Genomic DNA, 26,261 nt, shown 5'->3' with positions numbered 1-26,261 from the left:
TACTTTCATAGTTTTGTTTAGGGGTAACATTACAAATATAATCATTCTTTAAAAAGCAAACTACTTTGCAGTCATCATTTAGATTAATTACTTAATTTATAAAACTAGATGTCGTTGTAAGTATCTAGGTTTTACACCGCTAAATTAGATAATAATTTATATATAATCGATACCAAACTACCTGTATCTGTATAAATGCATTATACCCTTAAAAATCATTTATTAGGAAATATTTCATTTAATATTACCCATTTACTTTTATAATACAGGTATACAGTTTATTGTCTATTAAAAACATATATCCATAAATTTCAATGAATTTTTTCAAATTCAGAAGTTAAGATAAACATATATATGGTAAGGGATATTATTCTAGACTACCTTTTCCACTTTGACTATCTTACAGTCTGGTCTACTGACCAGTAGCCAATATACAGCTTACCAAGTATTATTATCAAATATGCTTGCTACATTTCTTAACGTACAAAATCAGACGCCCCAACTCCCCCCCCCCCCCCCACACACACAAATCTTTTAAAGAATATGAATATTATTGAATCGCCGCTTGACAACAATACTGTTTACACCTTAATTATGTTAATTTTTATATACTTTTGACATTACATCGCGAAGTAATTGTTAATGATTACGTGCTTAGAGATTAGTTATTCTGTCAAGGTCAATCACAGAATCAGTAGCAATATTATCGGAAAAAAAAACTCGTAATTCAATGTTCATAGTTCAGCCTTCGTTATTTCTTTCATAGATCTAAATAAGATTTTATTCAATTTTTTTGTCAACTTTCTACCTTTATGTAAAGTAACGTTCCAGTACCGTCCATGAACAGGCTCAATCAAACCGAGCCTGCAACATTTTCAATTTTGTCGTGTTGGGCTTTCTTTAGGGATTCTGTATTTCTCTATTTTAATGTCACATCCGTGTTATTTGTGCCGTGTGGCGGCTGTAAAGTCTCCCCGTACATTTAATCAATGATGTTATATTTTCGATCCTTGGAGATCGTTCAGCACGACAATATTTGCTGTGTATACATGTTATGTGGTACTTTTAGTTTCTTCTATTTGGCCTTTTTTCATCTTGGGTGGTTCCAGTACTCCTACTTGAATACTATATAATCATCCTTAGGATATATGTTGCCTGCTTTTTAAATTTGTCTTTTGACGTCTTGTCTGTGAAACGTAGGCTTCATAACCTCAGATCCCCTTTCAAAATTCCATTTTATTCAGTTATGCCCATTGTTTTCTCGTTTAGGGCACACGCATTCTTTGCCGCTTTTCATGGAATGGCAGTATACTGTGTCACATTGAAGGTTCCATGATAATCGCCGTATGAACACATCTGCGGATGTCTCTAAATTCAAAATTTTACCATTTTTCGTGCTTAAATGTTGAATTCTGCTTAAGCCGGTGCTAGGGGGAGTGGACAGTAACTTGCACTTTCCAGTACCGTCCATGTACAGGCTCAATCAAACCGAGCCTGCAACATTTTCAATTTTGTTGTGTTGGGCTTTCTTTAGGGATTCTGTATTTCTCTATTTTATTTCTTGTAACATAGGCCTCCGGCCCAAAATACAACATAATACAACAAACATGACATAGCAATGGAAAATACAATGAGGTGATCATAAATATACAAAGTACATGTATATTGTAATATGAACATTGGTAGACATCATATCAAAGAAACTTAAAGATATATATAAAGATATCATCGGATGTATTACACTATATAATTACCATTAACATGTTTTATGTATGTATTTTTATGTACTGAATTGGCGTCTATATTTAAGTGCATGATCGAGAAAACGTGCGATAGTCATATATATAATGTCGCATCTGCGTTTCTTAGAACAGATATAAATTTTTCACGTGAAGGATTTTTCACCAATATATCTGGTAGAATGATTTTACGTATAGAATTAAAGTGAGTACAAATCAAGAGAATGTGATATTCATCATTGTATGGCCAACAGATATGCCGTTCCTCTCACATAGAACATGATTGAATGCGAATGGATGTTCAAATGTTGCTGATTAAATGCCTTGAATAATTACGTCTTAAATTATTTGTGGAGCGATGTCATATGACGGGACTACTTTCGTTGCATAATTTGCCCACCATCTTGTGCGCTGATTTGAAAAGTTTGGCCTCTTGTTAATCTAGTATAATTATATCTATATTCTGTTTTTGATTGGTCAATATGTTACTGTTCTTCATTGGAAACCACATGATCATGTATTTTTCATTTCCATAATATGCGAAATTTAAAGTTATTTCTCAATTATCTGGCGAAAAACGTTGTCTTTTATATATCTGCATTGTTTTCTCTTGAAACCGAGAAAAAGCATATATATCTCGAAATAACAGACTATCAAGTACATGTACGTGACTGTCATGAATATCACCATTGGTGCTGACTAGACGTTTTTTTCTCTTGAAGAGTGCATATGTAACAGCCGCTTTGTGTGAGGCAAACAAGATCACTATCTTACTTGTTTTGAAATCTGGTTACTTTTTTATATTTTAATACCTACGATGTACGTACAGAAGCTGGGCACATTGATATAGATACAATGTAAAGGCGATGACGATATAGATTGTAATTGGTTTTCACACGAGTGAAAACTACTGGAATGGATGCTTAGCACTTACCAGCTGGACAATATAGATCTAATTCATCAGTACGTCTGCGATGTTTTTTTTTTTTTTTTTTTTTTTTTTAAATATTTACCATTTATTTGATTACCTCTTTCCTCGATTGATGAAGCCTTAAATTATGACTTAAAATATTTGATTCAGTTTTATGACACGTGAACAACAAAAAATAAGCAGATCTATTGTAGTTTATGCATGAAACAGACTACACATTTACGCTTTACCAACGAGCGCACGTGCGTACACGCGACCTTGAATTTGTATCAGGAATACATGTAAATACTAGTATTTCTTATGGATGTTTTTTCTTATGATTTCAAAGTAAGTGTTCACAATTGTGTATCTTCAGTAATCTGAAATACTCAATAGGAGTTTTTCGGAATGATTAATAATTTAAGTCACTATCCGAGTTTTACTACCATCTAACAGCTATACAACTAATTGTAATAGACCACTAAATCTTTTCTCTTACCGTAAACCAAATCACTTCCGGGTAATTACCCTCGGGTCACAGAAAGTTTACGAACCGGTGATTATTTGTGTATTGCAGACGACACAGGTAAAATATTTATAGAGTAGCATCAGCAAAACTTATACTGTCAAGGCCAACAAAATGGCGAACGAAAAGCAGCCAGCTAAACCCAAAAGAAAGGCAGTTACAGAGGATACATTGCTTGTCAGTGTTCTAAAAAGATATTTCAAATATGCAGGGGCTGCAGTAGCGATCTGGGGATTTGGTTACTATCAATTCAGCCCAGCATGGATTTTATTAGGACTTGTTGTTATTACATGGAAAGAAAAGCATAACAAATTGCAACAGAAAAAGATAGAAATTTCACAGCAAGCTGCTAAAAATGAGAAAGAAGCAATTTTAGCAAGAGTAGAAGATTTGCCATCATGGGTAAGTGATATTTCTATGCATAAGCGTTATATTTAAGTGTTTAATGTGCTACATGCTTGAATGCACAATATGGTTGAAGAATGTGTGGGCATTAAAATATTTGGGTGTGGTGATTTAAATTGAAGTCCAAGTTCCAGTCACTTGAATAATAATGCTAAATATGCTTCTCTTTTGTTATTTCATTTTTTGACAGTCTTGTTTATCTTATTTTGTATTGATTTGAGGTTGGCCAAGGCATATTCTTAAATATATATATGTTTCAGTAAAAAATCTGCATATCATTCAGAATGATATCATTTTGATAGATTTTCTACTTACTGATGGAATTGTTTTTCATTAACAATACACCAAATTTACCTCAGCAGTTGAATTGCTATGGGGTGGAGCACTTGGGCACTGCAGTCTGATATTTTTCTGATAATTAAAAGAACATCACAGCCTCAGACTTATCCTACTGGTAATAACTGAACATTGCATCTTTACTTTAAAGAACAGGTGTCCATCAAATATCAAGTTAATTATCAAAGAAAACAACATTAAGGTCAAGCTGCCATGTTCATTTCTGGTACTACATATTGTGCATATTGGCACATGTTCAAATTACCTTGATAACAGTAGGGACATAGATACCTGTAGGGAGTAATTTTTGTGTCGCCTCTACGGAGTAGTGGCGACGTATAGGGATCACTTCTCCGTCGTCTGTCTGTCCGTCCGTCTGTCTGTCTGTCTGTTATGGCCCTTTGATAAAAAGGTGTTTTTTTCTGTGTGTTGCCAGATACACAAAAGCTTGTCCGGACTACTCCTCATAAACTAATTGTGCAATTTCATCCAAACTTTACAGGAATTATCAGAACTAATAGAGGTGCGCGGTTTAACCGGTATACCGGTAAACCACGGTCCGAGACATCTGTGGTACGTACCGCGGTACAGACCTGGAAAACCGGTACTTTAACTCTAATTTAAAGCAATTACAGATCCGTAAAATGTACTAAATAAAAAAACTTTTTCTGTTGTATATGTCAATGTTTCTTTGAGTTAACCTTTTTGCAAACAACTTTCGCCGACTGTTATCATTCTTCGATAGTTCTTAGCGAAAATTGAATGCTTTATCGATTACCGCATGTAAGCCAGAACTGTCGACTTGCATGATCTCAGTTGAAGAAGCAAGAATTGTCGACTTACATTTACTTGTCCAAATATCGCTTATTTGATACGAAAACTAATCGTAAAATTTGATAATTCATGAGGGCATTCCTTGCATAAAATTAGGGTGTTACTATTTTAAGTATTTATATAAATAGCGACCAATCAGGCTAGGGGTTTTCCTTACGTCACGCACTTACTGCATGCACATGGCAATTTACTAATTATAGAACGGCATAGAAACTGGATTAAAAGTAATGTTCGTTCAACTAATGAATATTAATTAAGCAGTAACATGGTCAGCTGTTTTCTATGTGATAATTATGTCTCCCCCACCTCGGGGGGAGACATATTGTTTTTGCCCTGTCCGTCCGTCCGTCAGTCCGTCCGTCAGTCCGTCAGTCCGTCAGTCCGTCCGTCCATTCTTCGTTTCCGGACGATAACTAGAGTTCCTTTTGACCTACAGCCCTCAAACTTCATAGGATGATTGGTCTTATAGAGCTGATGATCCCTATTGTTTTTGGGGTCAGTAGGTCAAAGGTCAAGGTCACACTGACCGTTGGTCAATTTCTCGTTTCCGGATGATAACTAGAGTTCCTTTAGACCTACAGACCTCAAACTTCATAGGATGATTGGTCTTATTGAGCAGATGATCCCTATTGTTTTTGGGGTCAGTAGTTCAAAGGTCAAGGTCACAGTGACCGTTGGTCAATTTCTCGTTTCCGGATGATAACTAGAGTTCCTTTTGACCTACAACCCTCAAACTTCATAGGATGATTGGTCTTATAGAGCAGATGATCCCTATTGTTTTTGGGTCAGTAGTTCAAAGGTCAAGGTCACAGTGACCGTTGGTCAATTTCTCGTTTCCGGATGATAACTAGAGTTCCTTTTGACCTACAGCCCTCAAACTTCATAGGATGATTGGTCTTATAGAGCAGATGATCCCTATTGTTTTTGGGGTCAGTAGGTCAAAGGTCAAGGTCACAGTGACCGTTGGTCAATTTCTCGTTTCGGATGATAACTAGAGTTCCTTTTGACCTACAGCCCTCAAACTTCATAGGATGATTGGTCTTATAGAGCTGATGATCCCTATTGTTTTTGGGGTCAGTAGGTCAAAGGTCAAGGTCACACTGACCGTTGGTCAATTTCTCGTTTCCGGATGATAACTAGAGTTCCTTTAGACCTACAGACCTCAAACTTCATAGGATGATTGGTCTTATTGAGCAGATGATCCCTATTGTTTTTGGGGTCAGTAGTTCAAAGGTCAAGGTCACAGTGACCGTTGGTCAATTTCTCGTTTCCGGATGATAACTAGAGTTCCTTTTGACCTACAGCCCTCAAACTTCATAGGATGATTGGTCTTATAGAGCAGATGATCCCTATTGTTTTTGGGGTCAGTAGGTCAAAGGTCAAGGTCACAGTGCAGTGGGGGAGACATGCGCTTTTTTACAAAAGCATCCTCTAGTTTTAATTTGCTTTTGGGGTACATGTTTGTTTTGGTTTCTGACACAGATTAATTAAATACTTAGCCCTTGCAATAAAAAATTTACAGATAGCAGCTGGGACTCTGTTATAAAATTAACTGACAAATAAATATTTGTCATCAGCTATCGTGCATTTGACCTATTATTTTATTAATCAATAAGCAATAAAAACATTTTATTTTTCCATTTTAAATTTTTAACTATGCAATTTATATAACAGTTGTTAAATGTTGAAAGAGACCAATATGTAATAATAAAAAAACAACAAGAACTGATCCATGACCCAATTAATTTATGATTGTCAACATGCGAAAGTACCTGATTGAAAAAAGTTAAATGATGCTTTGATTAATCTGTATTTTATAGATCTGCTTAAATTTAATATTTGAAATTCTATACCAGCCTACCTTGATACTTATTTTAGAGATAAAAATTAACCTATAGTGTACAATGAAAATTTGTGGTATACCGTGGTTTATACCGTGGTTTTTAGGAAAAAACCGTGGTATACCGTGGTATTTTCTTTCTGGCGGTACCCAACTCTAAGTACTAAGTCTAGTTGTGCATATTGTCAGCATTTTCCGGTTCAATGATTTTTGTCAGAGTTATGGCCCTTTAATAATTTTATTTTTAAAGTTTGTCCGGACTACTTATCTTATACCACTAATGCAATTTCAATGAAACTTTACAGGATTGATCTGTAGCTCAAGTCCTTGCGCATATTGCACGGGTTTTACGGTTAAATAATTTTTGGCCGTGTTTTTTTCTGTGTGTTACCAGATATGCAAAAGCTTGTCCGGACTACTCCTCATAAACTACTGGTGCAATTTTATCCAAACTTTACAGGAATGATCAGTACCAAGTCTAGTTGTGCACTGTCCGTCTGTCTGTCCATCTGTCACAAAATTTGTCCCAACATGAAATTGGCCATCATGAGGCGACACATGTGATTACTGATCGCTCTTGTCTTTTACTTTATTTTAATAGCTGGTTTAACCTTAAATGTATGAAGTATACACATTTAATCATTAAAAATAATTATATGTGCATTATGCAGCATAAAATACATATACATGAGTTATAATTTGTTATATATCTGCAGCAATTTATATGCTGTAAAGTATTTGTCATTTTGTGAGAATGTTTCCCTAATGCTATGAATACTATAGTATAATAAAGGTTTACTGAACCTGGGAAATGTATTGTATTCAATTAAGTTACAGTATTGTTAAAGTCAATATTTTTTTGTTACATGTAGCTTAAAATTTAAAGCTACATTCCCACAGATGAGCCAAAATATATCAAGAAAATCAAACAAGTTTGAGAAAAATATACAAGCAATTAAGAAAAATAAAAGATTCAAGACGTAAGTAATAATTTAAATGTTATCTGCAATTAACAACTGATTTTGCAGTATTTATCACCATATTTCTACTGTGTGATTAACACATCAAGGGTTATTTTTACATATTTGACCTCTTTTTAGTAATTGTAATTGTAAGTGTCATTTGCAATGTGCAAATTACTTTCTTTTTTCACTCCACAATATTTTACTTTTACATTTTCAAAAAATTTTCATAAAAATTAGCATGACTGCTTTAATTAGACTGACACCTGAGAATTCTTTATAAACAAATGAATATATAATAATTTATGAATTATATGTACAATATATATAATGTTTGTGTATATGTAATCAGTATATGATGAGAAACTATGTAGTTCAAGTCAATAAAATGTTCTTCTTCTTCTTATAAAATCTGAAATATATGTCAGGCAATGATAAATAAAGTGTAAAAATATCTTTTATAAATTTAAAGGGAACAAGTTTGAAAGAGGGTAAAATATATTATCTTAAGTTTTAAGCTTAACAACACCTTTTCTTAACTTCTTTATTTGGCTGATGAAATGATGATTTTAATTAATTTATGATACTATTGTATACCCATGTATAATAAAATATTATCAAACTGGGCTGAATGTCAGTACTATTTAAACCTACATGTATGTTAATTATTGTACTGAAGAAATGCAGATTTATGTAATGTGTTACATTGAAGAAAATTGCTTTGCTCAGATCTTATTTACCTACATGTACATGTATGACACTATCTTGTCTTTCTGGTCAAACAGGTCTGTTCTTTCATAGCTTAGCCTTAAGGTATGCTTGATATGACAATGATGTCTATATTGTAATAAGTAACTTGCAATGAAGATATCATGCATGGAAATCATGTCCTTGTAACAATAATAGTGACAATTGTGATTCATACTGTGTGAAATATAATTATGGTAGTATGTAAAAGTGTAAATGACAATTAAGATGTTAATTATTGTTCTTACGCTAAATCACAATGATGGCAAATAATCATTTTTCCTTGAAATGAATGATTACAATGTAACAATTGAATAATGTAGCTTCTACACAAATCACAATATTATAACTAAAATGGCAATAATTTACAATGTAACCAACCCTTGAACAACAAATGTGAATAATGTTTTACTAGTGTTGTAGGTGGAAATTCCATTAAATCAATATTTAGATTCATGAACTTGTACTTTGGCATGTTTTCTGATCAGAATCAGTCAACCTTTACCCCATAAAAAATGTAATATCAGTAGATATATATGACGTTATAGAGAAACCTGAAAATCGATCAAAATGTTACTGGTATATAAACGTTTTGCTCAGTCAGCTTAACAATTATGCTTCGTTGACTTATGGTATTTCTGATCCTTTAATCCTGTTATGATACAGTTTTCCATTTTATGAAAAAAAATGTTTTTATGTTAAATAGTGCTGGACTTTTTCAAGTTTTTGTGGTTTTACCAATACATAATCATCAATATTTGAAGTACTTAAATCAATACAAAAGTAACTTCGTGTAACCTGTTTCAATAGTAAATGGATGAAGTTTGTAAAGGTCAATGTTTAAGATAGATTTTCCAATTTTATTCTGAATTGGTAGTTTTTATGTTTTAACAAAGATCTGTTTTCATTACATGATTTTAAAGAATTTTCCTGGGGGGAGAGGCCTGTGAACAGTGCTTGCTTAGTTTGCTATATACATGGCATATAAGGATATATATAAGGAAAGCAAACCAAACCTGGCTACAAAATTTTGTTTTACTGCTTATTTATCGTTCAATGGATTTGTTTATGGTACTCAGATAAAAGTAATATACAATCTCACCATTTTTTTAAGAGATTTTCCTCGATAAGGTCTTTTTGTATTAAGTTTTTGAACCACATCATAAATAAATATGAAAAACAGCTCTCAAGAACACCTATCATTTTTTTGGTATTTTGTATGTGCAATATAACTGCATGTAATGTATGAGTCAACCAGGCTGCAGAAATAAAACTTAAAACTCAGACCTTTTAAATTCATTGGAGCATGTAAAGTTGTATTACATGTACTTCTTTATTATACTTTTTTCATTTATGGACATTTTGTTATAAATATCTAGCAGTATTTTCATAAAGCCTCAGCTTTCACATGTATAAATAGCATGTTATCCTAACGCATCGAGTCCACAACGCCGCTTCAACGAACCGTAAAAAACATGACCAAACCATGCGCGCGACCATGTCAACCCAGAAATCATAGTTTTCCTGGCGTCGTTGAATAGTCCACACGTGTTACGCTTACTTTCGTTTTCTTATGCAGTTTTTGAGGGTTTGTTTTGTATTTACAGCTCTCGGCTTTTTGTTTGTCGGTAAGTTTGTGAATTGACGTGAAATTATTTTGTTATTTTTATTTCTTATACAGTATTTTTGGCTCTGTCTAGGACGTTGTCCAGACTTTGTTGTTTTTTCAATATGAGCCAGTCCGAAGACGATGTCTCGGTAAATAGGAATTTATCTGTTCAGAATGAAGATGTGTTACATCTTTCTGACGAGAGTCCAGAGTTTTCTGGATTTTCGGAGGACGATGTCCCCGTTAAGAATAAGAGCCGTGGTAAAGGCCTGGCAGAATTAAAAGTTCAGTGTCAAAAGTTGTCAAGAGGTCGCGAAAACTGGTAAAAAATCGACCAATGTGGATAAATCTAAGACAACAAAGACCTCTGTTAGTGATAAAAAGGGGACAAAATCAAGGAACGCTAACAAAAGTTTGATTGATTTAAATAAATTATCCTCTGATGATTTAGAGTTGTTACGTAGTAAATTGGGGCTTCCTGCTCCACAGGTTTCTAACACTTTTTCTATGGAACAAAGTGATATGGAAAATGAGTATGTTGATTTGGCCCGAGCACCTAATATGCAAATTGAAGTTGAAAATGATTTTTTAGATAGCGATGACAGTATTGGCCACAGACCTGCAAGGCATGCTAGAAGTCGAGATATGACTAAAAGGCTGATTGATTCAATGTTTGGAGAGGACGATGTGTCCCATGTTAGTGATGATGAAGATTGGGGCTTGCCTAAAATTAAGCAGAGAAATAAAGGTGAGGCAATTTTTCCTCCTTAGCTAAACTCATTAATACTGCCTGCACCGCACTTTGTGACAGTGATGAACTTTGTGATAAATATCCTGTACCAGCTAACTGTGAGAAGTTGAATCCTCCAATGGTGAACATGGAAATTTGGAAGGTTATGGATAAACGTTCTCGGTCTCATGACCGTCTATTTCAGGATATTCAGTCGTTGTTAGCAGCTGGTATGGTGCCCATTATTAAGCTGGCTAAGATTTTGAAGACCTCTATTTCTGCTAAACCACAGGCTAAACAGTTACTATCTGATTCTTTGTCAATTCTTGGACAAGCACAGTATAACATAAGTATCAGACGTAGATATTTGATTCGTCCATCATTGAACAAGAGGTATAAAAATTTGTGTAACATGTCTGTCCCTATTTCAACCTCTCTTTTGGTGACGATATTTCTAAAGAGATTAAGCATTGTGAAGTAGGGGTTAATCTGGGAAAGGATTATAACGCACAGTATAATAGGAATTCTTTCAGAGGTCGTTTTTCTAGAGCAAGGCATTTTAACAGAGGAAGAATGACACCTTATCCACAGGTGCGGGTGTGTTATTCCCAGAGAGCTCCCATGAGGAAGGAACATTTAAGTCTGCCACTGTGACGGCACCCCCAAACGGGGAGAAATAAGTTCGGTAGGTAAGTTAAGATACTTTATTCATGCATGGGAAAAGTTTTCTAATGACCCTTGGGTTTTGAGTACTGTTCAGGGTTATTCATTAGAATTTGATGTTTATCCTGTGCAATATTCTTTACCAAAGGAAATCAATTTTAATACAGAAGAAATGAGTATTATAGATTCTGAAGTTGAAGATTTGCTTAAAAAAGGGGCTATTGCACCTTCTGTGGAGGAAAGTGATCAATTTATTTCTAATATTTTTGTAGTGAAAAAGCCAAATGGTAAATATAGACCAATCATTAATCTCAAAGAGTTAAATAATTTTGTTCATTATGAACATTTCAAACAGGAGCATTTCAAAGTAATTTTTGGACTTAGTTCAAGAAAATGATTATTTTTGTTCAGTTGATTTACAAGATGCTTACTTTTCCATTCCCATTCATTCAGAGTTCCAAAAATTTCTGAAATTTTATTGGAGAGATTCATTATATGCCTTTGTTTGTTTACCATTTGGTTATAGTGCTGCACCTAGAGTCTTTACCAAATTATTAAAACCTATTTATGCCTGGTTTCGTTCTCAAGCCATCAGATGTGCCTATTATATAGATGATTCTTTAAATATGAACTGTGATAGAGATTTGTGTCTAGAAAATGCAAAGATTATTTGTGACACATTACAGTCTTTAGGCTATGTTATTAATGAGAAAAAATCAAGTTTGGTACCCAGTCATAAAATTGTCTTTTTTGGGTATCTTTTGGATTCAGTTCTTTTTATGGTTGTTTTTGACAGAGGAAAAGATTGAGAAAATACTCTCAAAGGCTAATAATCTCATTCACAGTGAGTTAGTGATTGTTAGAGAGCTTGCTTCATTTATAGGGTCTGTTATAAATGCCTTCCATGCAGTTTTAGAAGCTCCTCTTCATTATAGACAAATGGAAAGATGTAAAATTAATGGATTAGGTAAAAATATGAATTTTGACAATAAAGTGTTTTTGTCCGAAGGTGCAAAATCTGAAATTCGTTGGTGGCTTGAAAATATACGTCTCAAGAATGGTAAGCGAATACGACCTCAAATATTTCCTTTACGTGTCAAACAGATGCTAGTAAACTTGGCTGGGCTTGTGTTGATGTTTCATCAGGTCAGTTGCTAATGGTCGTTGGTTAATTTGTGAACAAAGTTTTGCCATAAATTATTTAGAACTTTTAGCTGTTTTTAATGGAATTAAAGCCTTGTATGATAGTTTTAAAAGTTGTCATCTTCAGGTTTTTTCAGACAATGTGACAGCTGTAGCATACATAAATGACATGGGTGGAATGTCTTCCCCAAGTCTTGATAGTTTAGCTATTGATATCTGGAATTGGTGCTTAGAGAGATCTATATTTTTATCAGCTAATTATCTTAAAGGTTCAGAGAATGTACAAGCTGATTATTTTTTCTCGACATTTTCGTTCAGAGTCTGCTGAATGGATGTTAAAAAAGGAGATTTTTGATAGAATCTGTTCACAGATGTTCTTTCCAGACATCGATTTATTTGCGTCTAGGTTAAACTGTCAATTGTCAAGGTTTGTGTCATGGTTTCCCCAGCCTGGGGCATTTAGAAATGATGCTTTTTCGTTTCCTTGGTCAAACCTTAAGCCCTATTTGTTTCCACCATTCTCGTTGGTTGGGAGAGTTATCAATAAATTAAAAGATGATAAGGTTAAAAAAGCTATATTGATTATCCCTTTGTGGAGAACACAATTTTGGTTTCCACTTATTATGGATCTTCTAATTTCTGATCCTGTTAGGTTGCCGCGTCACAAGGATCTGATGATTATGCCTCAAGATTCCAGTACAGTGTGTCCAATGGTCCATTCTACAACTTTTGTCGCTCTTCAACTATCAGCAGATATCTCCAGGGTAGAGGATTACTTCCAGAAATTGTTGCCGTCATCCTTGGTTCCTGGAAACAAGGAACTCGTAAACAGTATTCCATGGCATGGAAAAGATGGCTGTTTTTGGTGTTCACAGAAATGTAAGAATCCCCTTAAAGCAACTGAAATGGAGGTAATATCGTTTTTATATTTTTTGCATCTAGACAAGAAGTCATATTCGGTGCTGAATTCTCACAAGGCTATGTTATTGCAGACTTTGTCATTGTTAGGAAATGATTGGTGTGATTCACCTAATTTGATTAAACGTTTTATGAGGGATTTTTATTTTAAAACCGGCGTTACCGAGATACAAGTTCACATGGGATGTGACAATAGTTTTGAAATTGCTTAGTACTTGTATCCTTTAGAAACTTTAAATTTAAAGTTTTTAACATTAAAAGTTACGGCACTTATAGCGTTGGCATGTGCTCCTAGAGCTCAGACAATTATGTCACTTGATTTGAATTATATGAAGGTACATAATTCTTATTGTGTGTTTTATTTCCCGAATCTATTGAAGACTTCAGTCGTGGGAAAAGAAAATAATTTTTGTGTTAAATTTGAGCATTTTAGGAAAGAAAGTTTGTGTGTATATCATACATTATTATATTATATCAAAGTAACGGAACAGTTGAGACTATCTGATCAATTATTAATTTCATATGTAACATTTAATGCAGTTACATCAAGCACTATTGCTAGATGGCTAAAGACAGTGTTACAATTGTCAGGCATTGATGTTGCCATTTTTAAGGCCCATTCTTTTCGTGGGGGCCTCGGTATCGGCAGCAGCAAGAAGTCAGAGATGTTCAATTAAAAATATCTTGAATACAGCTGGTTGGAAATCGGACAATAACTTTTACAAGTTTTATTATAGACCTATTATTGAAAATGAGGATCTGTCTTTTTCTACAGCTGTTTTTTCCTCAAAGTGACAATCTGGATTTATTATTTTTGATGAAATATGAATTTTATATTTTGTTTGATATAAAATATTATGGATTTGTCAGATATTACATTTGTGTTTCTTGATTGGCGTTATGTGTCTTTTCATTTTTCTAATGACATGGAAATATTTGTTGCCGATCTTTAAAGATGCTATTTATACATGTGAAAGCTGAGGCTTTATGAAAATACTGTCCCCCCTCATCCAAGCTTTAGTGATGGATGAGGGGCAGTATTGGAATATAAAGCCGGAGGCTGAGCATGTATAAACCCCCCCATTTTTGGGTGCTACAAGTTTTTTCTTTTTCCCTCCCAGTTTATTTTTTATGTACGTCAACAAATTTTTTGGGCTTTGAATTATGATTTCTGGGGTTGACATGGTCGCGCGCATGGTTTGGTCATGTTTTTTACGGTTCGTTGAAGCGGCGTTGTGGACTCGATGCGTTAGGATAACATGCTATTTATACATGCTCAGCCTCCGGCTTTATTCCAATACTGCCCCTCATCCATCACTAAAGCTTGGATGAGGGGGGACATTTTATTATATAATTATATACAGTATGCTAGATATCTTGGTATGCTTATATTTGGTAAGCAATTATTTAACATTAGACTGTTATCTTTACACGCCCATTCATTGATATTTTCATAAGCCTATTAATCATTTTGATACTAAGGTTCAAACTGTCCTAAACTCTACTATGTAGGCGTTTAGATTGTTTAATGTGCAAGAAAAAATCCTTGTTATATTCGGCTATGTAAGTAAATACACTAATGTTTGAAATAAGAGCCTTGGGAGTATAGAGTTCAAGGTTTTATTGGTTAGCATGTATCTACTGTATGTACAGACATTTCAAGTGTCATATATACCATATCTATAGGCAGGCATGCATGCATAAGATATTGAATAATGCAGTCATGTATAAAAAATGTCATATTTGAAGAGAACATTTGTGTATTGCTATGACCCAGATATATTCATTAAGCAGAACTAAACACAGATCTTATTATATGATCTTATGTTTTGCTTATTAATTAATTTTGTTGCAGTCAGTTCTCCCGATTTGATTATTGTATGACCTTGAAAATTAGAATCTTATTGTATACTTTAAAACAATGTAATATACAGTCGCAAAAATAAACTTGCCAGTTCTTTTAGATGTAAAAACATATTTTATGTAAGGGTTTTGAGTGCTTAGTTCTGGAAACTGTTAAGCCTGAGCTAGGTCCTTGAAAATTTGATCATGTACATTTTTGATTTCATTGGTCCCCATCGGTTTGGAATGAGAGAGGTTGAGGTGCAAGGGAGCAGAAGGTCATGTCCCATAAGTAGCAGTTTGTTGAAAGTGTCTTATTGTGACAAAAAATATATTCAGTTGGAATTATAATACATGACTTTTGTGTATTCATTTTTCTGGTCAAATTGACCAGATTTTAGAAACAGGTCTAGGCTGTATCTTGTTATGGGTAGTAAGATCCTGTAATCTTATTCAAATCCAAGGCCGTAACATTATGATACATTAAATGAGAATTGTTGTTGAAATTGTTAATGTGATCCTAATTTTCTTCAACCCAGGAAGTTACAGCTGTTTATAAGATGTGTAGAGGAACATCAAAAGAATATATTATTGCTATGTACATGATTAATATGTTCATATTTAAAGCTCAGTCATGCTAACAACAATATTATTTTATGTTTCAGGTGTTTTTCCCAGACGTAGAAAGAGCAGAATGGTTGAACAAGGTTGGTATTTAAATTAAGACTGGTCAGTCTTGAATGACTACCAGTTACCAGTTTATTTAATAAGAAATAATGCTGACCTGCTTTAATAACTGTGAAGAATAATGTTAATCATATGTTAAAACACAGTGATTTGATTAGCTAGAGCCAGACACACAATTTTCACCCTAGGGCAAAATAAGGCTTCAATTGAAAATAGTTTGTCTTTTTTTCTCCCAATTAAAAAAAAAATTCCCAGCAGCAGCCAAAAAAATTAAACTGTATCACAGTGATCAGAAAAAACTGGACTGTGTTTACTTGATTCTTTAAAAAAAAGACAGGCTATATGATTATACATATAAACTTTAAAAACTTTATAGTAATTTATAAGGTAGTTTGTTTACATTGTACATTTTGAATTTTTCAAATTTTCCAAAATCCAACATGCCAAATAATTTCCCCAATTTATGATGGAAGTAGCTTGAGCAAATAGCTTGAAAAGGCCTTACATAGCCATTGTAAACACCTCCAAACCTAGCGATCATAGGTTTGAAGTTTGAGTCCTTATAGTACAAGGGTTACAAACCATGTTTCATCATAATTATGATGCTAATCCAGGTTAATTTAGGAAAAGTGCCAGAACTTGTTTTATAATGCAGCTTAGATAGATGTGTTTCAAACTGATTAAATTCTGAAATTTGCATGCAGTTTGTACATATATATGTATATGACAGCTGGCGCAACTGTATTCTCCTGTAGGCCAGTCTCCTGTACATATACATTATAATTAATGTATGAATTTATTTAAAATTTAGTTGCAGAATAGTTGTGGATTTAAAATAAATTAGATTTTGTTGGCTTTAATAATGAGCCTGGGAAAATAAAACCCTATTGATACTTGTACTAATTTTCAAGTAGATTTCTTGGTTCTGCACAATGCTTTTAATGGTAAAAATTTGGCCATTGAATTTATTAACCATTATTGTTGGTCAAATGCAGACAAGACTGGACTGTCTAGACCATTGGCTATAATATTATGCCATAATGGTAAAGGTCTATTAAAGGGTATAAAGCTATATTTGATATAATACTAAAATTGTATTATTTCCATAATCCTATGGTTGATTCTTGAAAGAGTTGTAACATATAATGTTTCTGTTATTATACTAACATGAATATTATAATATTATGTGAACAGAATAAAAAGTTGCAAAATTATTTTTTTTGCTGCAGTTTTAAGTAGAGTTTTTACCCTTTAGCAATAATTTCATGCATGTTTCATTTGCTCATTCGGAAAATTACCCACATATTCCTTTCATACAGACATTTTGGAGTTATTCTTTTTCAAAACTAAAAAACTAGTTTTGAAAACTGCATGTAGCAGAGATAGACAGTAGCTTAAAACATTTTAAAATGGGAGATGTACAATACACATATTTCAAATATTATATATTAGATATTACAAGTTATAGCCATTCTTTGAAGTTAATAACTGAAATAAATAATTAATATTTATTCCTCTGTGGCTGCAATATCAATAGCTAAAATTTCCATATTTGTTTGACATGAAAACCACTGATGTATTAAACATGAAATAACAGTACATTTTTCTCATGCGATATATTTTATTACATATATTTTTATATTCTATATATATATTTTATATATTGTATCATGGGTTCACTTGAAACTTTAATGTCTACTGGCATCACAAGAGATTTTTTTATTTCATACCTTTGAAGAATTTGCCCTTTACCTTTCTGAAAAAGTTTTATTTTTTTTATATAATTATGAGTAACTTTTTCATATTTTAAAGGACAATTGGTCACCTTGGTGTAGTAATGGGTTAACTTCTTGGCTAGCCTTCCTGACCTTTGCGCACTCCAAGTGACTCAATCCCAATTTGAAAGCACCTGATACGCTTATAGTTACATGTACTATCTTATGGCTGTGGAATTTAAAACAATGCAATGTCTATAATTATCCAACTTAATGAAATAAAATTGCTTAGTCAGGTCTTCCTAGTTTAAACAGATTTTTATAATGATACTCTTTTATCTTTCTTTACTAATTTCTTTTGCCATGAAAAATGCAATGCCTTAAAGTGTACATACTTGTAATAAATGTATAATTAAAAAATCAATAGCGAGATTTCAAATTGTTTTATAAGAAAAGGTAGCTATTAAATTTGAATGACCATGTAAATGAAATTAATAACAAAGGGAAAGCATGAAAAAGATGAATTTTTTAGCAAAACAATAATTCAACCAGAACCTATCAGTATCTCAATATTTGCGGTACCATGTATTGTAAGTTCCTGCCAAAATAAATCATCGGCCCATTCCTACTTTATACAGAGAGTGAATGGAAATTCTCCAGAATTGATATATGATTCAATGTATTTTCATTGATGATTCAATGTTTTTAGCTTAATTAGAATATGTCTGGATAAATAACCATGTTCATTAGGAAGTCAGAGGGTGTTACAGTAGTATGGAATGTGTTTCCTGAGTAGTATCAGATGTAATGGCATCCTCCCACATCCTTAACATGTATTTGATATAAGAACAAAGAAAATTAGTGTTCTTTGATGAATAGGATTCGTTGATAAAGCAATTTATTGTAATAAAATACCCCCTGATTTCGAATTTCCAATATAATTTGTCACCTAACAATGTATTTGGGGGAAAGACTCCTCATCAACCATCACCCCCACTCCCAACCCCCTGAACAATCTCTCCTTAGGCTAACTAATGTAGTAATTAAGAATAAAAGAAGTTTATTAATGAACATTATATTAAACCAGAAAACTTGTTATTTCAGATGGTAGCACAGATGTGGCCTTATATTGGAGAGTATACTCGTACCCTTCTCATGACATCAGTACAAAAGACTGTACAAGACAGTGCCAGTGTGATGGGATCTTTCAAATTTGTCAATATTGATCTCGGAGATATTGTAAGTACATAATTCATATTTTTATTATGAAATGTGTTTACTGTTAAAACAATTTTTAGCAGAACCTTCTCATAAGCAGACTCTGTCTAAAAATCTTACGATAAAAATTCATATTTAAAACAGAAATAAAAAAGCAAATTAACTGAAACATAAACTTATATTCCTTTGCATCTCATAATTTGTTTTCACCATTGATTTTGGTTCATTGGCTTATATAAGGTTTTAAAGTATGTTACATTATGTTGATGTCTATTTTAGCCTCCAAGAATTGGTGGTGTTAAGGTATACACAGAAAAGGTGAAGAGAGATGAGATTTACATGGATCTTGATATTATGTAAGTACAAATCTGTTTATATTAGTACAAATATAAACCAAGTAACATGCGATATAATGTAATCTTGATAAAGGATTCAGCTAACTATAAGATTTGCCAGATGCGTTCTATTTAAAACTGTTGTTACCTTAAATTGACCATGATTTAAAACTATTGATATTTCCTTACATAGACCATGGCAGTTTATTGTCACAATCATATGAATGACCATTTCATGTGTCTAATGGTGTCCTTTATTTTCAAAGACTGTTTTCACAAGTTATGATTTAATTCTATATTCAATGTGTGTTTATTTTTACAGATACAGTAGTGATTGTGAGATCACAGTGTGTGTGAAGGGGGTGAATGCTGGTATAAAAGATTTACAGGTAAATTATTATGTGAAATAGATAATAAAATACCTAAATAAGTCCCAGACAAAAATCTGATAATTTCAGCCTTTCACAGATCAAAGAATTCTCTCGCTTAATTATTTGTTCGTATAGGAATAGTTTTAATTTGAAATATATCATATACCGTATCACACTGCATGTTTGTAAAGTTGATTTTAATTAGACATTCATGAAGTTTATATCATATATACACACAGCTGCTGCAATTAATTTATGATTTTTTTATGTTGATCAAAGAAAACAATCACATATATGCCATTCATTACAGATATAAACACACACAATTCAAATATATACATTATGTAAAAACAAAACAATTAGATTGTTTGGTATTATAAAATATTTGAGTTATAAATTAGATATATCGTATAAACCATACTGACGTAGACGAAAAATGTTCTGTACAGTTCTATATCCATTATCCATAAATAGTTCTAAAATAGTTTAAAGATATACTATGCTCATCAAACTTATGGCAAATAGGTACAAATACTTTATTAACATAGAAATTTTATGTGTTATTTTATATTTCAGCTTCACGGAACTGTGCGTGTGATATTTAAGCCACTAATCAACCAAGTTCCTTTCTTTGGTGGCCTCAGTGTCTTCTTTATGAATAATCCTGTAAGTTTTATGGTTTTAGTCTATATTTGATGGCATTTATTGATTTGCTTCTGCCCACCTTAGGCTGTTGTAATATAATGTAATTTTATAATTAGATACCTTAAATTTAGAATATAGGGGCGTCTGTGGCCGACTGGTTAAGGTTGTAAATGAAACTTCAAACCTTTGCCCCTCACCGCTGTGAGTTCAAATTCCAACAGGGACTTTGGGAAGCTATTCATCTTAAAGAACATTGGTAGTTTTACTAAGGTGGCCAATTGTGCCTGAAATAATGCACAGAAGAGCTCCTGCAGTAAAGCTGGAAAGTAGCCATATGAACTATTCTGTGTTGGTGCGATATAAAACCCAACCAAAAAAAACAAACAAAAAAAGTTTTTTTAATATTTAATTCAGTCAAGCTCAAAACATAATAATTTGAGCAATGTTAAAGTTAATTTACCTTTTTACTTTATGACAGTGAATAATTTCTTTTAACTAATATGTTTAAATGCTATGAATCTAAGTAAAACTAAAAGTATTAATGTTTTCTGTGACTGTCTACCAAAATACTCCAAAGAAAATTAAATCTTCTTGTGAAACTTTAAATTTACATACTCAATTATTTTTTCACAATTTACTTACTATAACATATAAAAATGTCATGTGTTCATCCAATTTAATACTGTTTTAAAACACTTTTGGTTAATTAATTTCAGTCCATTGACTTCAATTTGACTAGCTTAGCAAATGCTTTAGATCTTCCTGGGTTGAAGTAAGTATTCCTCTGCCAAGTAAGGAATAAACTTTTATCATTTATCATTTTATTAGTTTTACATTGTATATCTTTTTTGGACTAATTGGCATGGTTAAATTTTGCAAATTCCTACTATCAGTTCAGTTAGATTTATATGACACTTAGATACTTAGTGAACATCTAATTTTGCAAAATATAATCCCATCTGAAAATTTCAGATTAAACAGTGTATATGAGTGAAGATTTTTGCTTTATAAATATATATAAAAAAGGACTTCTTAGTCCACATGTTACAGAAATATTATATGTATTATTTATAATTTCAGTGATATGTTACAGACATATATACAGGAGATTATAGGTAACATTATGGTGTTACCTAACAGAATAGTGGTACAGACTGCACAGGGTCTTACTGTCAGCAAACTGAGATATCCTCAACCAGATGTAAGATTTTCTGTTCCATTCATTATGACAGGGCCAGCGAAATCTGATTTTGACTTATTTGTCTGTGTTATCTGAATTATATTTTAACTTGTCAGTATTATAATTATTATGTAAATTCTTGAAAAATTTTCCCTTGTCCTTATAAGCTGTGGGACTACCTGGGCAATACAGACAATTGATTTTGCTGTCCCTGATAATGGCTTGAAGCTTTATGGTTGAAATTATCTTTTACTCTCCACTGGCATTGTATTTCCTATGATATATAATATGCAAATTTGACTAAATAAATAAAAATTCTAGCTGCTATGTGACTCATTATTTGTCAAAGAGTTTGTGTATCAAACATTGTTTTTTTTAAATTGACATTAATTGCCAAAACGTTTGTGACTTTATCCTTATTTTCTTAGAATTTACATTAATTTTAAGTGTCTCAAACACATGTAACTTGGGGTAAATGTTTGATATTAGATGTGCTTCAAGACCAAGAGTTTCAAAGTTAATGCCATGCCTGGAAATCAAATTTTAAACTACAGTTTAGTCTGTAGTCTTAATAATGTTTAAATCTACCTTAATAATTGTGATTTTGGTCAACATTGGATCACTTGATAACAAACAAAGAGTTACTTGAAATAAGTTGACATGAATTTGGTTTGAGTTTGGTGGAATCTTTGGTGAAATGTATTCCTTTGTATTATGACAGGGTATTTTGAGGATTTATGTTGAAGAAGCTAAAGATCTTGTGAAAGCTGACCTAAGTGTTCTGGGCAAAGGAAAATCTGATCCTTACTCAGTTGTTAGAGGTAATGTGACTTTCATTTTATAATGTTTGCAATGAAATATGTAAAGAAAATAGACATTCATACCATCAGTTTTCTGAATCATGATCTAAAAAATAAGTTTGATAACTCTCACTTCTTTTGTAGATATTAAAATGTTAAGAAATTGACAAAACATAGTCAGACTGCTTCACTCAGTATGGTTTTGATGACTAAGGAGTAGGAAATATGAATTTGTTATTTATTTGAAATTTTTATACGAAAAAATATAGAATAATTCTTGGTTTAATACTACATATAGAGGTATTTGTATATGTTGCTGTTTGTTTTGTAAACTATAGTAAAAATGGAAAATTTGCACTTTGTCATATATTTAATTTGTGTTACAGTTGGTGCGATGAAGTTTAAGACACATGTGATTAATAATACAGTTGCTCCACAATGGAATCGTGTGTTTGAGGTAAACCATACATACATATCAGTGTTGTTAGATCCCATGTAATCATGTACCCAGCTAGCTTAGAGAAGGTCGATGGTTCTACTCAGGTGCTTGCTTGTGGGGCGTCCGTGGCCGAGTGGTTAAGGTCGTTGACTTCAAACCACTTGCCCCTAACCTCTGTGGGTTCGAATCCTGTCAGGGACTTTGGATTCTTTCATGTGAGGAAGCTAACCAGCTAGCTTACGGAACGTCGGTGGTACTACTCTGGTACCCGTTCGTGCCTGAAATAATGCACGGAAGGACACCTGAGGTCTTCCTCCACCAGTAAAGCTGGAACGTCGCGATATGACCTATACTGTGTCGATGTGACGTTAAACCAAAAAACAAAAAAAAACAAACGGTGCTTGCTTGTGCCTGAAATAATGCTTTGAGGGTCACATGAAAAAAAAAATCCACATGTGACCTTAACAGTGTTGTTGTGACTTAAAAACCCAAGAAATGAATAAATATTATTATCCCCCGCCGAAAAATTTCGGCAGAGGATATAGAAATAGTCTCTGTCCGTCGTCCTTCCATCCGACATTTTTGTTCGGAGCATATCTCTAAAAGTATTTGAGTTATCAACTTGAAACTTCATAGGTGGATAGACCTCATTGAGGAGGAGTGCAGTGCACAAGAATGATAACTCTACCTTGATTTTTGAGTTATTGCCCTTTGTTATTTTTCAAAATTGATTTTTGTCCAGAGCATAACTCCAAAAGCCTATGAGATATTAACATGAAACTTCATAGGTGCATAGATCTCACTCAGGAGGTGTGCAGTGCACAAGAATGATAACTCTACCTTTCATAATTTTTGAGTTATTGCCCTTTGTTATTTTTCATACCTAATTTTTCACCTGAGTGGAGCATAACTCAAAAAGTGTTTGAGATATCAACATGAAATGTCATAGGTGGGTAGATCTTATTGAGGAGGAATGTTGTGCGCAAGAATGATAACTCTGCCCTATACAATTTTTGAGTTATTGCCCTTTTATTTTTTTTATGCTATTTTGTCCAGAGCTTATCTCAAAAAGTATTTGAGGTATCAACTTGAAACTTCAAAGGTGGATGGATCTCATTGAGGAGGAGTGCAGTGCTTAAGAATGATAACTCTACCCTGCAATATTTAATTATTGCCCTTTGTTATTTTTCAAAATTAATTTTTGTCCAGAGCATAACTCAAAAAGCCTTTGAGATTTCATAGGTGCATAGATCTCACTCAGGAGATGTGCACTGCAGAAGAATGATAACTCTACCTTTTATAATTTGTGAGTTATTGCCCTTTGTTCTTTTTCATACTTAATTTTTCAATTCAATTTTTTTCTCAAAAAGTATTTGAGGTATCAACTTGAAACTTCATTGGTGGATAGATTTTACTGAGGAGGGATGCAGCACACAAGAATGATTACCTACCCTGCATTATTTTTCAGTAATTGCCCTTTGTTATTTTCAGCCATCAGTATTCACATAGGTTTCAAATCTGTAATCACTATAGCCATCAGTTTTCATTACCAAAAGACCTCTTAAAATGGAATTATTCCGCTCTTCTACATATACATTCTTCCAATGAGCAAACACATTCGGCGGGGGATGGCCATGTTGACATGGCTCTTGTTTCTTCTTAGTCAGACGGTAAACTTTGGTTGACTTAAATAATTTGGTGCCATGAAATGTTAATGTCCTTTCTGAAAATATATATGACAAACAGATCACAAACCAACTCAATTTATCGAAACATGTTTCCCTATAATAAGCTTCATCAGGTGATCAGTTGTCAATAATGAAAGACTTAGGTCACCAGTATGCAGCAAGACCAATCTGAAAGTCCACAGTCTACTTTGATAAGTTTTCAAAGTCTTTCCATCCGAGGAGGCATGAGAGATGTTGCACTTTCCATTATTTCTCATGAACAGACTTGAGGAAACGAAGTCTGCAAATTTTCACATATAAACTTTGTTTCATTCTTCTCAAGGGATCTCCTACTTTCTAGGTTTTATCTGCACAGTCAACAATGCATGTTGAAACTTCAAAGCAGGACATTTATGTTGCACAAATATCTTTAAGCACGGCTTGGATTAATAGCTTTTATCAATGGTTTATATATGAATTTTATTACAGACCATTATTGATGAGAAAGACGGTCAGTTTATGGATGTAGAAGTGAGAGATGAGGATCCAGGCAGTAAAGATGATAAACTAGGAAAGTAAGTATTCTTAGGATACTAGAAGCTTTAATGATAGAGAATTTGAAAACAGTTTGTTTTGGCTACCACCCTTCCAAACTCTTTGTCTAAGATTATGTATATATATGTAAGAAGTGTAGGGCTGCATTTTGTTTGTGTTCCCATGTTCAGTAATTTTTCTTAAAGTAATGATTCTTTGTCTGTAAACAGATGTATGTGTAGACTTTTCCTCACACGTTTTTACCACATAAAATTTGTTTAAGGAGCTTCAAAAACAAAAAGTGATAGTAAAATTATGAATATGGTAGTAAGTTCTAATTTGAGGAAATTTTTCTGAAATGAATAGGAACATAATACATGTATTATGTTTTACAATAAAGGTAAGTGGAATTACTTTGATATGAGTGTTTTAAAACTTAACAATGATGTTTTCATTTTGTGTTTTTCAGTGTTTCTATTGAGCTGTCTCCAGTAGCAGCAAAAGGACTTGTTGATAATGTAAGAGGTTTTTTTCAGTTGTCCTCTGTTACATTGTTTTTATAATAATACTTGAGAAGCATTTTAATTGCTTAAAGGGTCAGGTCTAAAGCAAAATGAGTTTTCAAAAAGTAAAGAGGATTTATTTGATGTGAGAAAGCTTAGTCTTCATTTGCTAGTGCATTAGATGATAAAGATTCGTCCTTAACCAATGAAGCTGAAAAATGTGACTTTTAAAGGAACTCCACTGAGATAAAAAAAAAAGCCTGGAAACATAAAATTTGAAAATCTTACATAGATCAAGTTAAGCACTTTTATGAAAAAGTCTGATAAGGAAAATAAAGAAATTTACTCAGAATTAAATTGAATATCAATTTTTGTGTGATTCTTAGCCTAATTTGAGTGAAAATCATTTTTATGTCATTTTGCAGAACAAACATGATTATTCTGGGAAAACAGGGTGAGAATGATCTGAAAATTTACGCACAAGTTAATGGTCTTGACCTACATTAAATGGTTTACAAATCTCAGAAAAATATTTCGAGTCCCATCATGTCAAAAAAACAGAGTGTAGTCCCTTTAAAGATCCTGCATGTTGTAATTGAGGTTGCGTACCACACTTAAGTGAAATTATCTATATGTATATAATTATGCTTATAAAACAATTTTTAAACATGGAAGAATATGTAAAATATGTACTGCAAATATTTTTACATATTATATGTAATCATTAATATATATATACTTTCATTTCATTTTCTTATTGAAAAATTTGACTTAGAATTTGTAGAAAATATTTTTTTTTATCACCTCCCTTTATCTACATGAAATGTTAAATTTGGTAATATCTTTATAAATAATGCTTTTTGGAACTTACAAAATTGATAAATCTTAACTTGAGCATCATATTTATGACATAAAACCATAAAATATTTGTGTTACAGGATCTTTAATATAAGCAATGTAGAT

The 26,261-nt window shown here is 32.8% G+C and overlaps 1 protein-coding gene across 1 annotated transcript in view; it reads left to right on the top strand.

The window, feature by feature from the left end:
* The first annotated feature begins 3,159 nt into the window (after window positions 1-3,159).
* Window positions 3,160-26,261, top strand: part of LOC132718183 (extended synaptotagmin-1-like) — a 49,917-nt gene continuing 26,815 nt past the window's right edge. The window contains exons 1-12 of the mRNA XM_060701816.1: window positions 3,160-3,577; window positions 15,870-15,911; window positions 18,711-18,845; window positions 19,104-19,180; window positions 19,482-19,548; window positions 20,107-20,196; window positions 20,892-20,947; window positions 21,256-21,376; window positions 22,077-22,176; window positions 22,542-22,612; window positions 24,751-24,836; window positions 25,265-25,313. Coding sequence (XP_060557799.1) covers window positions 3,290-3,577; window positions 15,870-15,911; window positions 18,711-18,845; window positions 19,104-19,180; window positions 19,482-19,548; window positions 20,107-20,196; window positions 20,892-20,947; window positions 21,256-21,376; window positions 22,077-22,176; window positions 22,542-22,612; window positions 24,751-24,836; window positions 25,265-25,313 — 1,182 coding nt within the window. The 5' untranslated portion in view covers window positions 3,160-3,289. The remainder of the gene's footprint in view (window positions 3,578-15,869; window positions 15,912-18,710; window positions 18,846-19,103; window positions 19,181-19,481; window positions 19,549-20,106; window positions 20,197-20,891; window positions 20,948-21,255; window positions 21,377-22,076; window positions 22,177-22,541; window positions 22,613-24,750; window positions 24,837-25,264; window positions 25,314-26,261) is intronic.

This window comes from Ruditapes philippinarum, unplaced genomic scaffold (assembly GCF_026571515.1).
Source record: "Ruditapes philippinarum isolate M1 unplaced genomic scaffold, ASM2657151v2 ctg5079_1_1_1_1, whole genome shotgun sequence".
Lineage (NCBI taxonomy): Eukaryota > Metazoa > Mollusca > Bivalvia > Venerida > Veneridae > Ruditapes > Ruditapes philippinarum.
The sequence above is the reverse complement of the archived record's forward strand: the minus strand, read 5'-3'. Positions and strand labels throughout refer to the sequence as shown.